Source organism: Syzygium oleosum, unplaced genomic scaffold (assembly GCF_021117445.2).
Source record: "Syzygium oleosum isolate NSW1041296 unplaced genomic scaffold, Sole_v2.1 Sole_v2.20, whole genome shotgun sequence".
Lineage (NCBI taxonomy): Eukaryota > Viridiplantae > Streptophyta > Magnoliopsida > Myrtales > Myrtaceae > Syzygium > Syzygium oleosum.
The window spans coordinates 1949874-1969149 of record NW_026607504.1 but is presented as its reverse complement, the minus strand read 5'-3'; the positions used below and the strand labels follow the sequence as shown (position 1 = coordinate 1969149).

Sequence of the window (19276 nt, the reverse complement as noted above, 5' to 3'; positions counted from 1 at the left end):
TCATAAGTAAAGCAAAAACGGCTGAGGACACATCATGCCGTACTCGGGTAATCATATGCACCTTTTGGTTCATTGAAGATGACGCAAAGACTAATGCTAAGTAGATGGAATATACAGAGAAAGAGAGAGAGCATGCTCTCCTAAAAACCGTGCAATGTATGGGCAGGGGATCCCATTTCATCTTGATCTTTATTAATTAGAATTATGTGTTGCGCATAGTCAAATAATCGTCGGTAGAGTAAAGCAAATATCCGCGTATTTCGTACACTAATTTGATCGGTAGAGTGTATCTGAAGCATTACAAAGAAATATACGTATATCATCGCCTTTCGATATATCTCTCTTGTTTGTCTTTGACAGATGAATAGGTTTTGGAACATATAGTAACTCCAGTTAGCCCTGTAGATTTGTGAAGTGTATATGTCATTCAATGAATTATTATCTTAAATTAGTGGTGTCTAACTTCATTGACGATGTTACTTAATTGTGTAAATCATTAAGGAAAAATGATACAAACAGTTCCCGAACTTTGGTTTAATATGCAATGTGGTCCATGAATTTTTAATTTTTTTACTGTGATTTCTAAACTTTTAGTACATATTCAATTTAGTCTCTGAACAATATGAAAATTTTCAATATAGTCCTTCCATTAATTCAAGTTCAGGGACTACATTGAACATTTTCATATAATTCAGGGACTAAATTGAATATGTACTAAAAGTCCATGAACCATATTGAACAAATTAAAAGTTCGGAGACCAAATTGAACATTAGGCTAATGTTCAAGGATTATATTAAATAAATTAAAAGTCCAAGGACCAAATTGTACATTGAGTCAAAGTTCAAGGACTATTTGTGTCATTAATCATTAAAGTAGAGAAAGATACTCACACAAAAGCAATTCTAACTTCCGAGGTTTGAAAATCGTTATCCATTTTTCATTTCTTGTGTAGTTACCCACGCAATGCATGCAATACGAACTAAAGAGAGGGAAAATTACCAAAAAAATCTGAACTTATTGTATTTGTGTCAATTTAATTGCAAGCCTTTCAATTTAGCCAATTTAATCCTTCATTTTTTGACGATTTGCCAATTTTTTCATTCCGGCCAATTTTGGTTGGAAATCACCAATGTGGACGCTAGCAATGCCATGTAGGATAGCCGGTGTTGACATAAACAATTTTTTATAATTTTTTAATTAATTTTTTATTTTTATTTTTCGTTCTTTCTTTTCTTTTTTTTCTACGAGGGCTGGCGAGGGTCATTAGCTGGCCCTCGTTGGTTGGGGGCGAGGTTCTCCGCCCTCATCCAAATCTAGCGAGAGTTCGGCCCTCGCCTGTGGTCGACAAGGATTGGCCAGAGAACCTTGCTAGGACTAAAAGAAAAAAAAAGGAAAAGAAATAAAACTAGAGAAGAAAAAATTATAAAAGATTTGTAAAATTTTTGTACAAATTATAAAAATTGTCCACATCAACGCCTATGTCATGAAAGATGGCCAATGTCCACATCAGCAATTTCCTGTCAAAATTGGCAAATCGTCAACATGTTTAGAACTAAATTGGCCAAATTGAAAGGTATATGACTAAATTAGCATAAGTGAATAGGTTCAAATTTTTTTTAATTATTTCCCTTAAATTAGATGTATGAGATTAAAGCTAGTATTGGGTTAACATGATCCTTGTGTTATTCAATTCGATAGATCTTGCTCAAGTCTACTTTGAATTGCGATCGATTTCTATGGCAAAAAATGAAAAGAAAAAGTGAGAGGGGCAAGCAATTTTTTTATTCGGGTACCATGCAATTTTCCACAAGTTTGTTGCAATTATCAAAATGTTTCTCTGAATTTTTCTGATTCTTACATGCCAGAACTGTCGTGGAACATGAATATTGACCTTTCCAAAAAGGAAAAAGAGTGGGGGAATCCATTAACATGATAGTAAGAAGATGTAGCTACTACATCTATAAAGTTCGCTTAGAAAGCAACTATCATCTCTTCAAATTAGACCAATTATGCAAGTTTGTCCAAATACACGTCGCTCTACATTTGCGCAGTATCCTCTAGCCTTGCTAACTTCTACGTTTTTCTATGTATCCGAAGCCTGTACCGTATACCGTTTGTCTAATCTCTCTCAAAATCAATCAATGCACTACAGAACCTCACCGGGCTGCATTTCGCGCTGATTCTTTTACATGTACACGATGATCAGAGCAAGTGCTTGCCTTCATCTTCAAGTGCATCATCATAGCCTCATCTCATTTGGAAGTTGAGTGCTTTGATGCAATAAGCAAACATGAAGGCAAAGAAGAAAGTGAAAGCAACCAGGACTCCAGCAACAGGTCCCATGAAGTTTGGGTCATACCCAAAGGTTTCTTGAATGTATTGCTTGATGGGTACTTCACCTTGGCCAGGGACTTGGATCTTGTGCTCGATGTCACCATACTGTGATACTATGCATCCATACACGGTCCACGCCACGGGACAGATCCAGTAGTACCACACCCACCATTTCGGTATCCTCTGAAAAAGAATTGAGAACAAATTGTTATGTCCTGTGCGATAAGTATGACCAGATGGTCGTAAAAGAGTTAGAAACTTTGAGGACTGAAAGGAACCCACTGGTCTTGGGATGAAGAATCCGGAGAAAAGATTGAAAAGACCATAGAAAGCGGCGGCGAAGATGGCGGCTACTTGCTGGTTGGGCGTGAGGGAGACTGTCATCATGCCATAGTATGTGAAGTAGAGAAAGGAGAAGAAGCAGATGAAGAAGAACCAGAAGAATTTTGCCACTGTCCACTCGAAGCAGACCATTGCATACACTATCACCGTGTAATATGTGGTCTGAAAGAGCACATATGGCACTTCGCATATCACCTGCACATAGCGAATCGCTAAAGTTTAGTGAATTGGAAGACGTATCACGACAAAGAACTGAGGTATAACTAAGTAATTTATTCTCACCTGTGCAAGTGCGTAAGGCAGAGCAGAATACATTCCAGCAGCTCTTTCTCGATAAAACACGGTTCTCTCGACAGCTATCACGGGTTGTACAGTCGAACAATTATTAATGCCGACAAATAAGACGGCAGCGTACATAGCTCCAATGATCATGGTCAGATCATTCTGATTATCCCTGGAATTGGATGAAAGATTGAAGTTTAGCCTCGATGTTCTATGAAAAACCACAATGCAGAAATCAGCTCCATATAGGACATGGAGGCACGTACCTTCTGGTGCCGACCCTCCAGAAAATTGTCCCTACCATTAGGGCACATGCTAATGTGAAGAAGTATCTCACAAGGTTATAGTCGGGACTTCTCCAATAAGTCCACCATTGTTTCCATAGACAAGATTTGAACTGTCCCCATGAGGACTGCGAGTATTGCGTTGGGAAATACAGATCCTTCGCTCCTGGAGGTGGCGTACTCAGCTCCCTCACCAGTTCCTTGTTCCTCCTGCACAAACGCATGTAAGGTTAGCAGTCAGCAACAAAGTTTTGAATGAACAACATGAAAAGGATTTAGTTTGATCTCAAGTCTCGGCACTTCACTTACTTGGACAAGGATGATGATTTGTAATGCACAGCAAAGTCCATCTTCAGCCGTATTTCAGCTGCTATCGAACTCACCTCAAGCATCCACGTTGCGGGATTGTACTTCTCCTTGATTTTCGGGACTCCAGGAATAGACTGAAATTTAGTAAAAAGGAGCATGAGACCAGAGGTTTCTGCCTTGTCAATATGTACCAGTCCAGATGTGTAAAAAGAAATTTGTGCAAGTATACAAGATTAGTACCTCAAAGTATTCGACGACCTTGTGGGAATTCCGACCCAGTGGTCCGTAATATATCACTTGCCCTCCTCTCTTCATTAGCAGCAGCTGAAGCAAAGGTAATCCAGTTAAATATGTGAACTTTTATTAGTCATTGCTTGCTTGTAGGATGAAAGGAACAGAAGTTTCAAATTAGTTACCTCATCAAAGGCTTCGAAGATGTCGATGCTAGGCTGGTGAATCGTGCAGACCACAGTCCGACCAGTATCCACTGTGTTTCTCACTGCCCTCATAACAATAGCGGCAGCTCGTGCATCAAGACCTGATGTTGGCTCATCCATGAATATAATGGATGGATTAGCGACAAGCTCTACAGCTATAGTCAATCTTTTCCTTTGTTCTGTCGATAAACCCGTAATTCCTGGAAGACCAACTAGTGCATCCTTGAGATTATCTAATTCTACCAATTCCATCACTTCATCGACAAAAATCTGCCAGCACAACAATTGCAAGATAGAATTACTAAATGTCAGTCTTTCTGTCACAACTTGAATAAATAGGTGAATGGCCGAAATAGAATGTACTCATACCATTTTTTCTTCTTTCCCAACTTCTTTTGGTAGACGTAGGAAAGCTGAGTAGATTAAAGATTCCCTCACAGTGACTTGTGGCGAGTGAATATCGTTTTGCTCACAGTATCCAGAAATTCTGGCGAAGGTTTCTTGTTTCTTGGGAAATCCCGAAATCCTGATGTCGCCTTCCACATAGCCACCCGTCTTCCGCCCCGCTAAAACATCCATTAAGGTAGTCTTTCCAGCTCCGCTTACTCCCATTAGTGCAGTCAACACTCCAGGTCTAAATGCACCCGTTACTTCCCTGAGTAACTGAAGCTTGTCATCCGTGACCCCTTGTTCCTTCATTTCCTGTTGAATAAAGCTCAGAACATTTGAGTTCTTGACTAGCTCTCACCATCTCAAATCACAATAGATTATGTGATGTTGACTTAAGACGAGCACTAAAAGGTAAAGATTACATACCGGAGGCATGTCTACATAATAATTTACGCTATCAAAAGACATTGCTAGAGGAGTGAAAGGCAGAACCATTCCTCTTTTCACAGCAACGCCTCTTGCTGATTCAAGAATGGAATCGGCATTTCTGCTCAGGCCATTGGCATTTGTTCGGCTACTCATCCTTCGGAGCTCCATGCCTCCTGAAAGATTCGGAAGCAAATGCTCATATCAAAACCGGTAACATTTTCACTGTAAGGAGTAATTTGTCCTATGTAGTTTTATTTACTTGTGTTGTTCCCATCGAATGTAGATAAGGGCCCACTAAAAGACTCTCTCATAATTGAAGAAAGTCTCCTCATTCTAGATTTGTCCTTCAATTCTGATTGTTCGTCCTCCTCATCTTTGTCTGCTTCTTCAGATATTGTAGCTTGAGGTTTTCCAAGTGCTGCAGTTTCATGCATCTTATTAAACAAGAGACTAACAAAATCGACACCCTCGGAGGAAGTATGTCCGGGGAACCAAAACTTGGAATTTTTAATGCATTGAGCTAGAGCTTACGATTTAGGTACGTGAGTGCAAGGGTATAGAGAACATTCAAGAGAATTATGAATCCAATAAGTGCTGATGCACCAATCCAATACCAATTCTCATTGGAGAGACCATAGTTCTTGAGCACTGCCAAACCCGTAGTTGTATTACTGCTGGTAGCCTGTAAGACAACCGATTATTTCTTGTAAAGATTAAAAAGGAACAAAAGATGTATTGTCCCCTAATACATAGTACACGTTTGACAGTTAGAAATGCTATACTTTAGTTGTGTTCATTCTAACACAAGTCAATTAAGTAGGCAAAAAGCTTAAAACAATGAAATATCTGTAGAACAAAATGTCTCAGTCAAATTGCTGTAATGACACATAGCAGGCCTAATTCAAGAGAACATGGGGGGACAATAGGAGATTTACCGGTTCATTCGTCCAACGAGGAGCAAACATCTCATTCACAGCTATGGCATTGAAAGCATAAGTTAAAGGCGATGCCCAGTGACCCCACTTCCACCAACGAGGTATATTACCTGCCACATCCAAACTAGCTTTTAGCTCTCTGCTATTACTCCACCTTGCTTGCTAAGTACAAGTGAGCACCTATTCTTTTAACAAGTAGTCTATGCGTCCTTTTCCTTTTATGGAACACTTACTTAGAGGAATAATGAAACCTCCAAGCAAAAACACGAGGAGAAGCATTAAAGCACCGCCCGTACTAGCAATGATCACAGTCCTACAAGTGCCTGCAATGAATCGAAATAGCCCAGCAGCCATTTGTTGGATCAAGAATATCAATAGAAGTTGCTTGAAGAACCTGCAAGTAGTAAAACCACAGAATGATCATTCGGTCCATTACTTTGAAGCGTCATTCCTTAGAGTCTACCATGATTAACGAAGTTCATCATTGTGCAGTAACATTTAGGGTCAATTGTAATTTTGCCTTAAGTAAGGAAAGAATTGCAGCTATCTACAATAATGATTCAACTTGTGCAATATATGGCCGTGACGTCCCAGAGTAACTGCAAACCAATACAAAGTCTGTCTGCTTTATCGATTAACAGTGAGGAATTTCAGTTAAAACAATACATTCTTGCAGGAAAAGCGACACTAAGCAATTCTTCCAAACTAAGTTACCGAAGCTATTTTGGTCAATCAAGAAGAAGCTCTTGAGAAATATCATTACTTGGAGGGCTAAAACATAGAGAGAAACTTGCTTATTAGATTGAATGATTTGTAGACTTTTTGGGGGTAGATTGTGAAGAGCCAAAGTCAGGAAAGACATTGAACTCCACCAAAACTTTAGGGTGGGCAAGAAGCAATTGACCCTTGCAACTTATGGTGATATCGTTGAAGGATCCTTGGGATGCTTCAGCAACTTCAGTTCACATACCTGCTAGCTTCAGGTGCAAATCCCATGGAATAGTACGTAATGACCAGCCAAACCGCAGACTCCATCACGGACATGGGAATCGCAAGCAAGAAATTAGGCAACGTGAAGGTCCAAGGAGGGTGAAACAGAAGGTCTCTCTGCTTGTAGAAAACCGGAAGCCTCTGAATAGCCATGCTCAGCTCAGCAAAACCATTGAACATGTTGATGATCATCGAGAACAGGAGAGCGCCGATATACAGTTGCCCATCCATTTCGGTCTTAGTGTGCATCCTGCTCCTGATGAACACTGTCGACCCAATGACCGCCATGATAATGATCTGGATGGTCTTGAAAACGTACACAAATGCGTTTTTCTTTATCAGCAGCCATTCCTTGTCAAAACAGGTTTTAACTAGCTCCATCATAGGGACAGAGTATTTCGTGAAGGCTAGAGCCGCTTGGTGATTCCTGCTCCTATCAAATGGGATGGAGAGCTCGTTGTCGAGCCTCATGCCGACATGAAATTGCTTGAATCTGTTGGCGAACTCCCTGACTGATATGTACCTGTACGGTTTGGTTTTGTCCGCCCAGTATTGCTCTTGGTCCTTTCTCGAGGTAACCTGTTGTAGTAGCACACATCAAGCTAGACCATCAGATTCATAGGGGTGACGATATCAGACACGACGTGATAACATTGGTTTACATAATATACAGATTTAAAAGCAGCCTAAAGTCTAGCACAGTTTGAATGTGTTTTTTTTTTTTTTTTGGTAAGGTCACAGTTTGAATGTGTTTAACTCTAATTTAAATGAAATTCCTAGAATCCGACCTGACCTGCCCAATGATAATTCTACCAAATAATGACACTCAAAGTTGGAACAAAATGCAGCAAAACTATCAAATTAAGCACCCCATTATTGCTTTTTTTTTACCTCTTGCAAGAAATCAGCAGTACCCTTTCTCTCAGGGCACCTGAAACCGCATCGCTCGAAGAACTCGAGAACATGTTCTCGTGGTCCCTGGTACACAATATGGCCTTCTGATAAGAGAATGATATCGTCAAACAAATCAAACGTCTCCGGTGCAGGTTGCAGCAACGACATTAAGATTGTGGCATCAGTGAGATGTGCCACTTGTTGTAGGCATTTCACAATTTGGAATGTCGTTGAACTATCAAGGCCAGTTGATATCTCATCCATGAACAATGTTTTTGTAGGCCCAACAATCATCTCTCCTGTATTTACATGAATTTAAGCATATTTGTTACTTCTTCCATAATGATCTTACAAGGCTAGTCGTTTAACTGTAAAATTGCCTCATTAAAGTCTATCTTTTCACCCAACATGCTCACTGTAAAACTTTGATGACTTCTTATTCGAGCTCTATAAATATGGACATGGAGTTGATAATTAGAAGGATTTTTAGTAAGAGATGTTAAAAGTAAAACCTGTTGTTACTCTTTTCTTCTGTCCACCAGATATCCCACGCTGCATTTCGTCTCCGACAATCGTATCTCGACATATGTCAAGCCCTAAGATCTGTTTCATATATTAATGGAAAGAAGAAAAAAAAAAGGGATAGACATAGTGAGATCGGAAGAGGCCACTTTATGTAGAGAAACTGATGAGTACTATTGAGGGTTCATCAACTTTAACAATTCCTGTGGATTGAGGCAGATTCGGTTTCTGATTGCACGTACGCTAAGTCAAATGTCTCCAAAGGTATTTCATGTTGAACATGTTTATGATTACCAATTTGCTGGGAATTTTAACAGGAAAATGAATCTTCCAAAACCACGGTGAGAAAGTGAAAAGGACATAAATTCACTTATTTTCATGTTGGTGGACAGATTGATAATCTAGTTGGTTCAAATGTCTGTATAAACCAACAAAAAGGTCTAGAATCAAATAAACAATCTGGGCCACGTTGAAGGATGGTTATAAAAATCAGCAAGTAGTTAGTAGGTGGTCATAAATAGGGTGATTAGGGTCTTTAGATATCTTTCATGCTCTATAAATAGAATACTCTTTTATTAAGTTAATTGAGTAAAGATGTAATCTTTATCCATTCTCTCCCTCTCTTTTGAGAATCCTAGAATATTTACAAGCCTACTTGCAAATAAACACTCGACCAAGTGAAGAAATTCAGGAAAAAAAGAAGACTCTGCTTCCAACTAGCATTAAAATTCAAAATTTGCCAGAAAGTGACGTGCATACTAAACGTTTCACTTACCTTCAAGGTGTAATCTGTAATTAAACTGCTCTCAACACCTTTCATGGCCGTGGCCTGTGAGTGAAATTAATAATTCAATCATCAAGGATCAAGAAATTTTTTTTATACTAAAATGCAATGACCAGGAAATCAAGATTAGTTCAAAAACTAAGGAGATATTGAACTTCATTACCTTCATGAAAAGATCAACCTCCGGCTCTGGAAAAATCCCAGCATCCTTTTCCCTGTTGGCAAGCTCAGAGAGGAGATCTGTGACAGTAAAGACCAATTATACTTGTGTTTGATTACTAAAATATAATAACGCGTCATATGCATTTAAACATAATTTTTAAAGTAAAAAGAATAAATCAATAATTGAACAATTATTTGATAAAATCAAAATTACCATATCTAGTTCCAACTCCTTGGCACCTTGCAGAGAAATCTAGGGTTTCTTTCACGGTCAACACACCCAAATGCACATCATTTTGGCTGATATATGCAGATGTCTTTTGTGGCACAAATTCATTGAGCTTGTACCCATTGTATGATAGTTCCCCTGCAACCTGCTCAATCATGACAATTTCACAAATTACGTTTCATCCTCACCTTTATTATACTAATTAATTAGTAAATCCTTAATAGGGTCAAGAAATTTTATCCGAGTTCAGTCCTAGACCTTCAAGGTTGGGTCCAATCTTCCTGCCAGAGCCAGCAAAAGGGTAGTCTTCCCTGAGGATGGCGGGCCTAATAGAAGGGTCATCCTGTAATTAAGTCATAACAAATGTCCAACCAAGACATTATTGTTTTAAAAACACAATCCGAACTGATTAATTAAATCCTAACAATAATCTCCCTACTTAAGAAGAAATTTTTTTGGGGGGTGTCTTTGGTTCACCTTGATGGCTTGACAATGCCAGAGACATCTTTAAGAATGGTGAGTCTTGTCCTTTTGGCCCGGCTAATCCCAACCAAACCAAGAACTGAATCAGCAACGTTTAGGGCAACATTGGTGAGTGTTGGAAGAGCTCTGCTTCCTATGTGACAATCTGCTTCCACATACAGATGTTCAAATCTCACCTCCACCTTCGGAAGTTGGATACCTACCCTGCAAATAATCATCCAAACCGGAACATTCAACTATAATTCACATTAATTCATGATTAATTAATTGGTTGAGTTGACTAGTTGTTGTCCTCATGAGCCTCCCTCCTTATTAACTGACCTTGTCAACAAGGCGGCATGTCAACCATTGAATTATAAACAAAATTAATCGGCGGCACATATATCAACAAGTTAGATATGGAGAAGCGTGACTCAGCCTTACCTAAATGACAGTGTACAAATATTTAAAATATTCACATGAAATTAATAAAGAATGTAATGCATGTTGTTAGGCTATCTAACTCATCTAAATGTCATAGACAAGCCATGTCGGATACGGAGTAGGATTCTGATGCCTTGTTAGAATTTTTAATCTAAAAGTTTAAGCTAATAATAATAGATTGAGGTAAATCACATGTATATAAAAAGTATATAAAGCCTACAAATAAACGATGTAGGACACTTTTATGCACGCCACTTTCTCCTTCGTTTTTCTCTCCTACCCGGATCCATCAATCCTCAAACGCATATGAGCTATATACATTCACAATGGAAGCAAACAACATGGCAATAAAAAACCTAAAATTGAGTCAACGATATGAGTTATTTTTTCTTTGGTCAAAGCAACGATATGAGTTGTCGAATCAGAGGGTTGGTGGTGCTCACGAGGCTGGCCATTTTCTTTGCTCATGTTCATCTACATTGCTCGAAGATATCACTAAATAATAATAAAATATTGTTATAATTCATCATGATAAATTTTTATGCAATGTCTACTATGGTTACGTATCTTCATGGCAAAAATGAAGAAAACGAAAATGAGAAAGAACCCATGTAATTGCATGGCATTGTTTCCAGACATTGTTATTTATCATTAGTAAAAATGGCTGAGAAAACTAGGGCAAAGTTTAAATTAGAGTAAAATGGCAAGTATTTGAAGCATTTTATTTGCATCCAATTAAAATTGAAAGTGAACTTACTTATTAATCCTGTTTCTGAACTTCCTCAAGAACCTCTCATTATCTTCTTCAGCCACTTGGAAGATCCTATCAATGAACTGCTGCCTATCATTCAGGTCCATCTTCCTCACATCCACCACCATCTTCTGTTCACGGTTCTGCTCGTCATTCTCGACGAAAGTTTGGAAGATGCTCGTCCGTAGCCGGTCGTACGTCGGCAATCTCTCAATTGCAGCCCATTTGAGAGCCTCTTCGTCTTCGTCGATGCGGCTCGTCCGTCTCGATTGCCTAGAGCCCGCGAACACGTCTTCCATGCCCCAGTTAGTCCTGCTCATGCTCCTGCTCATGCTCCTGCTTATGCTCCGGCTCATGTTTTGGCTCCTTTGCTTCCACGACCGCGCCCGTTCATATCCCTCCATTTCCTAGCACTGTTCCTCTTCTTCTTATATTCTTATTCTTGTTCTGTATCAAGTCAATGGTTGCAAAATCTTCATGGACAAATTCTAATTAATAGACCAAGCTGGTATGTTAACTTTAAATTTTGAATGAACACACATATGGCAAAATGAGTCATGCTTAGTGCTGCTAGTGCAAAGTTGAAGCTCATGAAAGAAAGCAAGCGTGCATATCAGCAAAACCATTGTAAATAAAATAACAGAAACGTTCACCTCAAATTCTTGAGAAGAGCTTATGAGGCCAAGGCGCTGCTCAAAGATCAAAACGAAGCTATTTCTTCTTCTTTAGAGAGAGAGAGAGAGAGAGAGAGAGAGAGAGAGAGAGAGAGAGAGAGAGAGAGAGAGAGAGATGGAGATGACGGAGGTCTATAAACTAACGCGACTATATATTATGCAAGAGGCGCCCTATATGCATTCACATGTATAAATGACCAATGAAAGTATGTGATACTCAGTACTTCACGCCTTGGCTTGATCAACGATTTCCGTTAGAGAGACCATGTCCATTCCTTGCATTAGCAAGCAATGTTTTCATCCTTTGACCCAAATGTAGTTAGGTGGGGGGGGGTGGTTTGGGTGGTGTGGTGGTAGAGTAGTCCTCAAATGATATTCTTACTGGGCCAAAGCAACCATGTGATGTCACTTGATTTGGTCCAAGCGTGATTTGTCTAGGAGATGTTTGGTGAGCCAGAGGTAAAACAATATTATAACCTTGACAAGGTCAAATGTTGCATTCAGAAGACTGTATAAAGAAAGTGCCTCCATCTTTACCAACTTCAGTAGGCCATCATTCATGAATGAGGACGGTGATATGGTGGCATGATAAGAGACGACATTACTTGGTCAAACATGTTTCCATGATTACGTAAAAACCTACATTTATGTTGGAATTTTGTTCCTAATCGATATAGTTTTGCTTCCCAATTTGTTCAATCCGCAAAACAAAAATGAAGAGCCGGGTGATGGATTGTGAATTCAATATGCTATGCTCCAAATCCGTCTGATGAATTATCCAGCAAAAAGTGAGTTATTCCTGTAATTAGGTCATCGTGTAAGCCGGGACGACCTGGCTTATCATGGCCGACCCATGACCGAACGATCACGGGGACGAAGATGGCCAACTTAATGACAAGAGAACCCAGCTAAAGAATCCTCTAAATCATCCAAATTAGGGGGGGGGGGGTGTGTGTGTCGGGGGGTGTTAATAAACAAGATAAGCGGGATTAATAATAAGTAAAACCCGTGCCATGCACATTGTCGTATATTCGTTGCTAGAATAAAGCAAACATTCGTGTATTCGTACACTCATTTGATCGGTAGAGTTCATCTAACACGTCAAGTGATCGCTGTTGTTTGTCCTCAACAAATGAATAGGTTTTGGAACACATCATAACTTTAATGGGAAAAGTGCCAAAAAAGTCCTAAACCTTTTTTTATGCCAATTCAGTCCTAAACCTTTTTATGGTGCCAATTTAGTCCTAAACTTTTTGTATTGGTGCCAATTCAGTCCTAAACCTTTTATTTTTGTGCCAATTCAGTCATTCTGGTCAATTTTGGCAGGATTTTGCTGACGTGGATGCTGACCGGCCGGCGGCCGATCACTGGCGCTGACGTGGACAACTTTAATAATATTTTAATATTTTTTTGAATATTTATTTTTTTCTTTTCTTTTCTTTTTCCTCCCCCTCCCCTCCCTCCTTCCTCCAGCCGGTCCCCGGACCGGCGACCGGCCAAAGGCCAGAAGCCAGCGAGGTCGAGCCTCACCGGCGGCTGGGCGAGGCACAACCTCGCCAGCTCCGGTGAGGTCGGGCCTCGCCCAGCCATGGCGAGGCTGGCTTTCGCCGTCGCTGGCAAGGGCAAGCCTCGCCATGGCGCCGGCCTCTGGCCTCTAGCCGGTCGCCGGTCCAGTGACCGGCTAGAGGAAGGAGGGAGGGGAGCAAAAAAAAAAAAGAAAAGAAATAAAGAAATAAAAATTCAAAAAAATATTAAAATATTATTAAAGTTATCCACGTCAGCGCCATTGACCGGCCGGCCAACGTCCACATCAGCAAAATCTGGCCAAAATTGGCCGGAAGGACTGAATTGGCACCAAAAAAAGCTTTAGGACTAAATTGACACCAATGCAAAAGGTTTAGGACTTTTTTGGCACTTTTCCCTAACTTTAATTAGCCCTATCATTTATAGAGTGCATATACTATACATGAATAATCATCTTAAGCTAATGGTGTCTAACTTCATTGACGATAAAAGTTAGTTATAGAATACATGAAGTTGAGAAAGAGACTTACACGAATGCAATTCTAACTTCCGAGGTTTAAACATCCTTTATCTATTTTCCATTTCTTACGTGAGATCAAAGCTAGCACTAAGTTAACATGACCATGGCAAATGTTGGCACCCATTGGTTGTTTCTGAATTGATTGATTCCCTACTCTCCTAAACGGTATTAACAATCTTTGCAGGCTCTTCTCGAAGATCATGACTAAGTAAATCCATGCTGATGTATATTTGACATTAACACCTCCACTTTCTGTGTTTTTTAAGTGAGAGACTGACCAAACATAACCCATCTTCTTCTGTCTAAGGGGTTCTCTTGCTGAATTTGCAATTTCCAGTGTCAAAAGTAACATCAACGACAAGTCTAATGGCTCCTCTTACCTAAAGAGTAGCGGCTTATGATCTCACTATGCAATTATCTGCTATCGGATTTCCTCTGGTGAATGGGGTATGCGAATCGCCACGGATTCAGGATATTTATAAAGCTCTAATAAGAGTATGCTTTTAACAGGAAAAAATGTGATCCGCTAGCCAACTTAGACGGAGTTGATGGAGTGCCTTGATAGCATCAACTTGACAAGTTTTTGGACTCAATTGTAACTTTTGCAATAAGTTTTAATACTCTTTAGATGCACTTATTCGTAAATAAATCTACATGTCTCTTCCATCTTTTTTGAACTGAGGAGTGCTTGGAGTCGGTCAATTTCAGTAGGATGTTTTTTTCTTCTTCCAAGCTTAGCACTAGGAAAAGGGGATGCATGCTATGTTAGTATTGTGGATCCGGAGAAGGCAACGGTTTCCCGATCTCGGCCACGACTTAAAATGAGAATTCAATCAGGTCCTTTTCTCTTTCTCACCTTCCTCTTGGAAGATTCTTTTTCCTTTTTGTAAAGATTCCCAGCATATTGGTAGTCGAGAACATGTTCATCATGATATACCTTAGGAGACACTGGACCTTTTTTAAAATAGTATGTGCAATCAGAAACTGAATCAGCCTTTATCCGCAGGAATTGTTCAAAATTGATGAACCGTCAATAGTACTGATCAGTTTCTCTTTATAAGTGGCCTCTTCCAATCTCACTATGTCTATCTAACTTTTCTTTCTTTTTGGTTTCTTTTTTCCGTTAATATATGAAACAGATCTTAGGGCTCAATATATGTCGAGATACGATTGTCGGAGTCGAAATGCAGTGTGGGATATCTGGTGGACAGAAGAAAAGTAATAACAGATTTTACGTTTGGCATCTCTTAGTAAAAATCCTTGTAAATATCAACTCATGTCCATTTTTATAGAGCTTCAATAAGAAGTCGTGACACTTTTATTGCGAGCCTGCCGTGCAAAAAGATAAATTTCCATGAGGCAATGTTAAACTTAAACAACAAGACTTTTAAGATCATTATGGAAGAAGTAACAAATATGCTCAAATTCATGTAAATACAGGAGAGATGATTGTTAGGCCTACAAAAACATTGTTCATGGATGGGATATCAACCGGCCTTGACAGTTCGACAACATACCAAATTGTGAAATGCCCGCAACAAGTGGCACATCTCACTAATGCCACAATCTTGATGTCATTGCTGCAATCTGTGCCGGAGCTATTCGATTTGTTTGACGATATCATTCTCTTATCAGAAGGCCAGATTGTGTGCCAGGGACCACGAGAACATGCCTCTAGTTCTTCGAGCGATGCGGGATCAGGTGTCCTGAGACAAAGGGTGCCGCTGATTTCTTGCAAGAGGGAAAAAGGGAAATGAGCAATGATGGGATGCTTAGTTTAATAGCTTTTGCCGCATTGTGTGCTCCAACTTTGAGTTTCATTATATGGTGGAATGATCGTTGGTCAGGTCAGGTCGGTGTTAAGAAATTTCACGTGAATTACTGGTAAATCTGTTCAAACTGTGCTAGACTTAGGCTGCTTTTAAAATCTGTATATTAGGTACAAGTGATGTTATCACGTCATGTGTGGTATCGTCACCCCTATGAATCTGACGGTCTGGCTTGATTTGTGCTACTACAACAGGTTACCTCGAGAAAGGACCAAGAGCAGTACTAGGCAGACAAAACCAAACCGTAGAGGTACATATCAGTCAGCGAGTTCGTGAACAGATTTAAGCAATTTCATTTCGGCATGAAATTCGACAACAAGCTCTCCATCCCGTTCGATAGGAGCAGGAATCACCTATCTAGTCTTCACGAAATACTCGGTCCCTATGATGGAGCTAGTTAAGGCTTGTTTCGACAAGGAACCGCAGCTCATAAAGAAAAATGCGTCCCTGTGCATTTTGACGACCGTCCAGATCATTATCGTGGCAGTCATTGTTTCCATGGTGTTCATCAGGAGCAGGATGCGCTCTCAGAACGAAATGGATGGGCAACAGTATATTGGCGCTCTTCTGTTCTTGATGATCATCAACGAGTTCAATGGTTTTCCTGAGCTGAGCATGGCTATTACGAGATTTAAGTTTTGTACGAGCAGATAGACAACCTCCTTGGACCTTCACATTACCTAATTTCTTGCTGATGGTCATCATGTGCTATTCCATGGGATTTGCACTCAAAGTTAAAGTTGCAGAAGCATCACAGAGCCTTAGCAATATCACCATAAGTTGCAAGGGTCAATTGCTTGTTGCCTGCCCTAAAGTTTTGGGGGAGTTTGCAATGTCCTTCCTGACTTTGGCTCTTCACAGTCTATCCAAAAGAAGTCTACAGATCATTCAATCTAATAAGCTAGTTTCTCACTCAGTTTTAGCCATCAAAGAAATGACATTTCTCAAGAGCTTCTTCCTGATAAAGGAAAATAGCTTAGGTCACTTGGTTCGGAAGAATCGCTTACTGTCGTTTTTCCTGCTAGAAGGTATCGCTTTACCTGGAATTCATCACTGTTAGTTAATAGAACAGGCAGACTTTGTATTGGTTTGCAGTTACTTGGGAACGTCACGGCCATATATTGCAAAAGTTGAATCTTCATTGGAGATAGCTGCAATTCTTTCCTTACCTAAGCCAAAATTGCAATTGACCCTGAATCTTACTGCACAATGATGAACTTCGTTAATCACGGTAGACTACAAGGAATGGCGCCTCAAAGTAATGTACTGAATGACCATCCTGTGGTTTTACTACTTGCAGGTTCTTCAAGCAACTTCTGTTGATATTCTTGATCCAACAAATGGCTGCTGGGCTATTTCGATTCCTTGCAGGGGCTTGTAGGACCGTGATCATCGCCAGACAATTTTTGAAATATAAATTTGAAAATTGACATAGACTTCTCAATCAGTCAAATATTCATGTTTCTTTATGTATGCATCTTAGATTCTGTCCAATCGTGATAAAGCAGAAAATAAAACTGTGAAATTTCTCTAGGCTTTTCAAGATGTCTATCTATAATAACATAATATTATAACTAGAAATTCTAATTAATCATGATAACGAGATTACCATTTGAGAGACACATGGAATCAGATCGTAATCTATGTGTATTGATGAATTATACGTGAGCCAATTTATAAGCTTTTCAGGATGGTTATCTATGATAACATAATATTACAATAGGAATTATAATGAATCCGGATAACTAGATTACCATTTGAGAGATACACAGAATCCAAATTGTAATCCATGTATATTAATGAATTATACATGAGCCGTATAGGCTTTACCAGGCCCACGTTCTTTCTACTCCCTTATTGGCTCCCGACACCCTCCCTACATATTTAATTGATTATGTTATCCCTTGGGGGTCCTACACTTGAATTACAATGATTTTTTTACCTTTTTTCTTCTTTTTCCTTTTGTTTCAATTTTTCTAGAGACGGAAGTACCCATGTTCCTCTCAAATAACATTTATTAAGATTAAATGCTGGTCCATTCTGGATTTAATATTATTTCTTGCCTTCTTTTCTTCTTTTTTGGTTTCTTCCTTTTCTTTCTCCATTTGGAACAAATTGGCGTCACTCTTTTCCAAAAAAAAAATTATTTAGTAGATAGCTAACTAATTATTATGTTTTCGACAAAAAAAGTAATTATTATGTTAACGAGTTGTACATTCTCTTTTTTTGTACTAGGAAACTATTATTAAAATAATAACCTAAGCACAAATAAAAAGAATCATCTACCAATTTTGAGTACGCATTTCGTTAATTTTAACTTTAATATGCGTCATTAGGATGTAGTTTGTGTATTTTAACTGCTCTACTTACATTTTATGAAGTGAATCTAATAGTCCAATGTTTAATTATTTTTATGTAATCATAGCATGATGTTTTAAAAGATACTTTTAAAAATAAGTAAAAATATGACAAAGTTAAGTGCATAAAAAATTCTAAAGATCCATTATTATCGTGCAAATGCAAAAGAAAATGCTCCCTAAATCATTATTACATATAATACCATATTTGTCTTGGTTACGTGGTATAGTTAGTTGTTGAAAAGAAATTATGGCCGTTGTAATGGCATTATACAACCCATTCAAACCATTTGCAAATATATTTTTTTGTCAATTCCAAATGCATCAGCATTTTCATAAAATCATCAATGAAAAGAAAATTACCCTCAAAATACAAATATACTGCAATAATAAGAAGTTGCATATGCAACTTAACAAAAGATATTGTCTATGGCTCCCCTAAAAAAGTTTACTCTCTCGGAATTTTATTTTTTACTTGAATCAAATAATAAAGTTTTTTAATTACATCAATAAGAGAGTCATTAATCACTTAACACTATATATATGAAGGAATAATTTTCAATGTTATAGTGCGAGAAGCTCCAAATGAACTTGTTGACATGATTAATTATCATTGTCCATTCACAATTTCATCATCGATAGATACATTTAAGCAATTTGGGTTTCCTTGAATATTGTCTTCCATAAAAAAAAAATACAATGACAGATGAGTAAATTGTGTATAATGCATTCATCAATCACAATATTCAATCTTTGAGTAAATTCTCGTAAATTTGTACCGAAAATCGAAGTGGAAAAATTCACGATTATGAGGATTATCAAGCAAAATAAAGTTAATAATTGGTGGAATAAGTTTAGAAGAAGAAAAACATGAACAAAACTTTAAAATGTAATGAATGCGGAAGAAGCAACTAGGGTGAAAAAAAATTGTTTGAAATAAAGTGGGTAATTTTTGTCTTTTAATAAAATTGAAACAAAAGAAAAAGAAGAAAAAATTGTAAGAAATAATCTTAAATCGAGAGTGGGACCCATAAGAGATAATATAGTCAATTCAATGTAACAAGAGGACTGTCAAGAGCTAATAATGGAGTGAAAATAGCGCAAGCCTTACAGAATTGCCGTTTTAGTAACATATCACGAGATTTCGATTTAGGAGATATATAGATTTAGGGAATATTTCTAACAAATCGAAATGGTGGAATTGATTCGGATTTAAATTTAAGCAATTGAGGTTCCAGAATCAATATATATATATATATATATATATATATATATAATTAGGTAATATTACAATTTACAGAACGATTTACGGAAGGAGGGTAATATTTACGGGTTATTCCGTGGCCAAAGAACCACCGGTCCATGACAGATATATATATATATATATATTA

The 19276-nt window shown here is 38.5% G+C and overlaps 1 protein-coding gene across 2 annotated transcripts in view; it reads right to left on the bottom strand.

Annotated features, from left to right (window-relative positions):
* LOC115684052 (ABC transporter G family member 35-like) overlaps positions 1–11755 on the bottom strand; it is a 48170-nt gene extending 36415 nt beyond the window's left edge. The window contains exons 1-23 of one of the 2 annotated variants that reach the window (XM_030608746.2): positions 11635–11755; positions 10988–11428; positions 9802–10011; positions 9583–9667; positions 9310–9469; positions 9097–9173; positions 8925–8978; positions 8140–8230; positions 7625–7926; positions 6714–7312; positions 5977–6137; positions 5744–5853; positions 5340–5490; positions 5068–5226; positions 4806–4981; positions 4359–4691; positions 3969–4259; positions 3793–3876; positions 3553–3686; positions 3226–3453; positions 2960–3131; positions 2618–2872; positions 1888–2518 (exon numbers count right to left, since the gene is read on the bottom strand). In XM_030608746.2, the coding sequence (XP_030464606.2) occupies positions 2249–2518; positions 2618–2872; positions 2960–3131; positions 3226–3453; positions 3553–3686; positions 3793–3876; positions 3969–4259; positions 4359–4691; positions 4806–4981; positions 5068–5226; positions 5340–5490; positions 5744–5853; positions 5977–6137; positions 6714–7312; positions 7625–7926; positions 8140–8230; positions 8925–8978; positions 9097–9173; positions 9310–9469; positions 9583–9667; positions 9802–10011; positions 10988–11385 (4500 nt within the window). In that variant the 5' untranslated portion in view covers positions 11386–11428; positions 11635–11755 and the 3' untranslated portion in view covers positions 1888–2248. Of the gene's footprint in view, positions 1–1887; positions 2519–2617; positions 2873–2959; positions 3132–3225; positions 3454–3552; positions 3687–3792; positions 3877–3968; positions 4260–4358; positions 4692–4805; positions 4982–5067; positions 5227–5339; positions 5491–5743; positions 5854–5976; positions 6138–6713; positions 7313–7624; positions 7927–8139; positions 8231–8924; positions 8979–9096; positions 9174–9309; positions 9470–9582; positions 9668–9801; positions 10012–10987; positions 11429–11634 lie in introns of those variants that run through there. The other variant, XM_030608747.2, reaches the window with a different exon arrangement.
* Positions 11756–19276: the final 7521 nt, after the last annotated feature.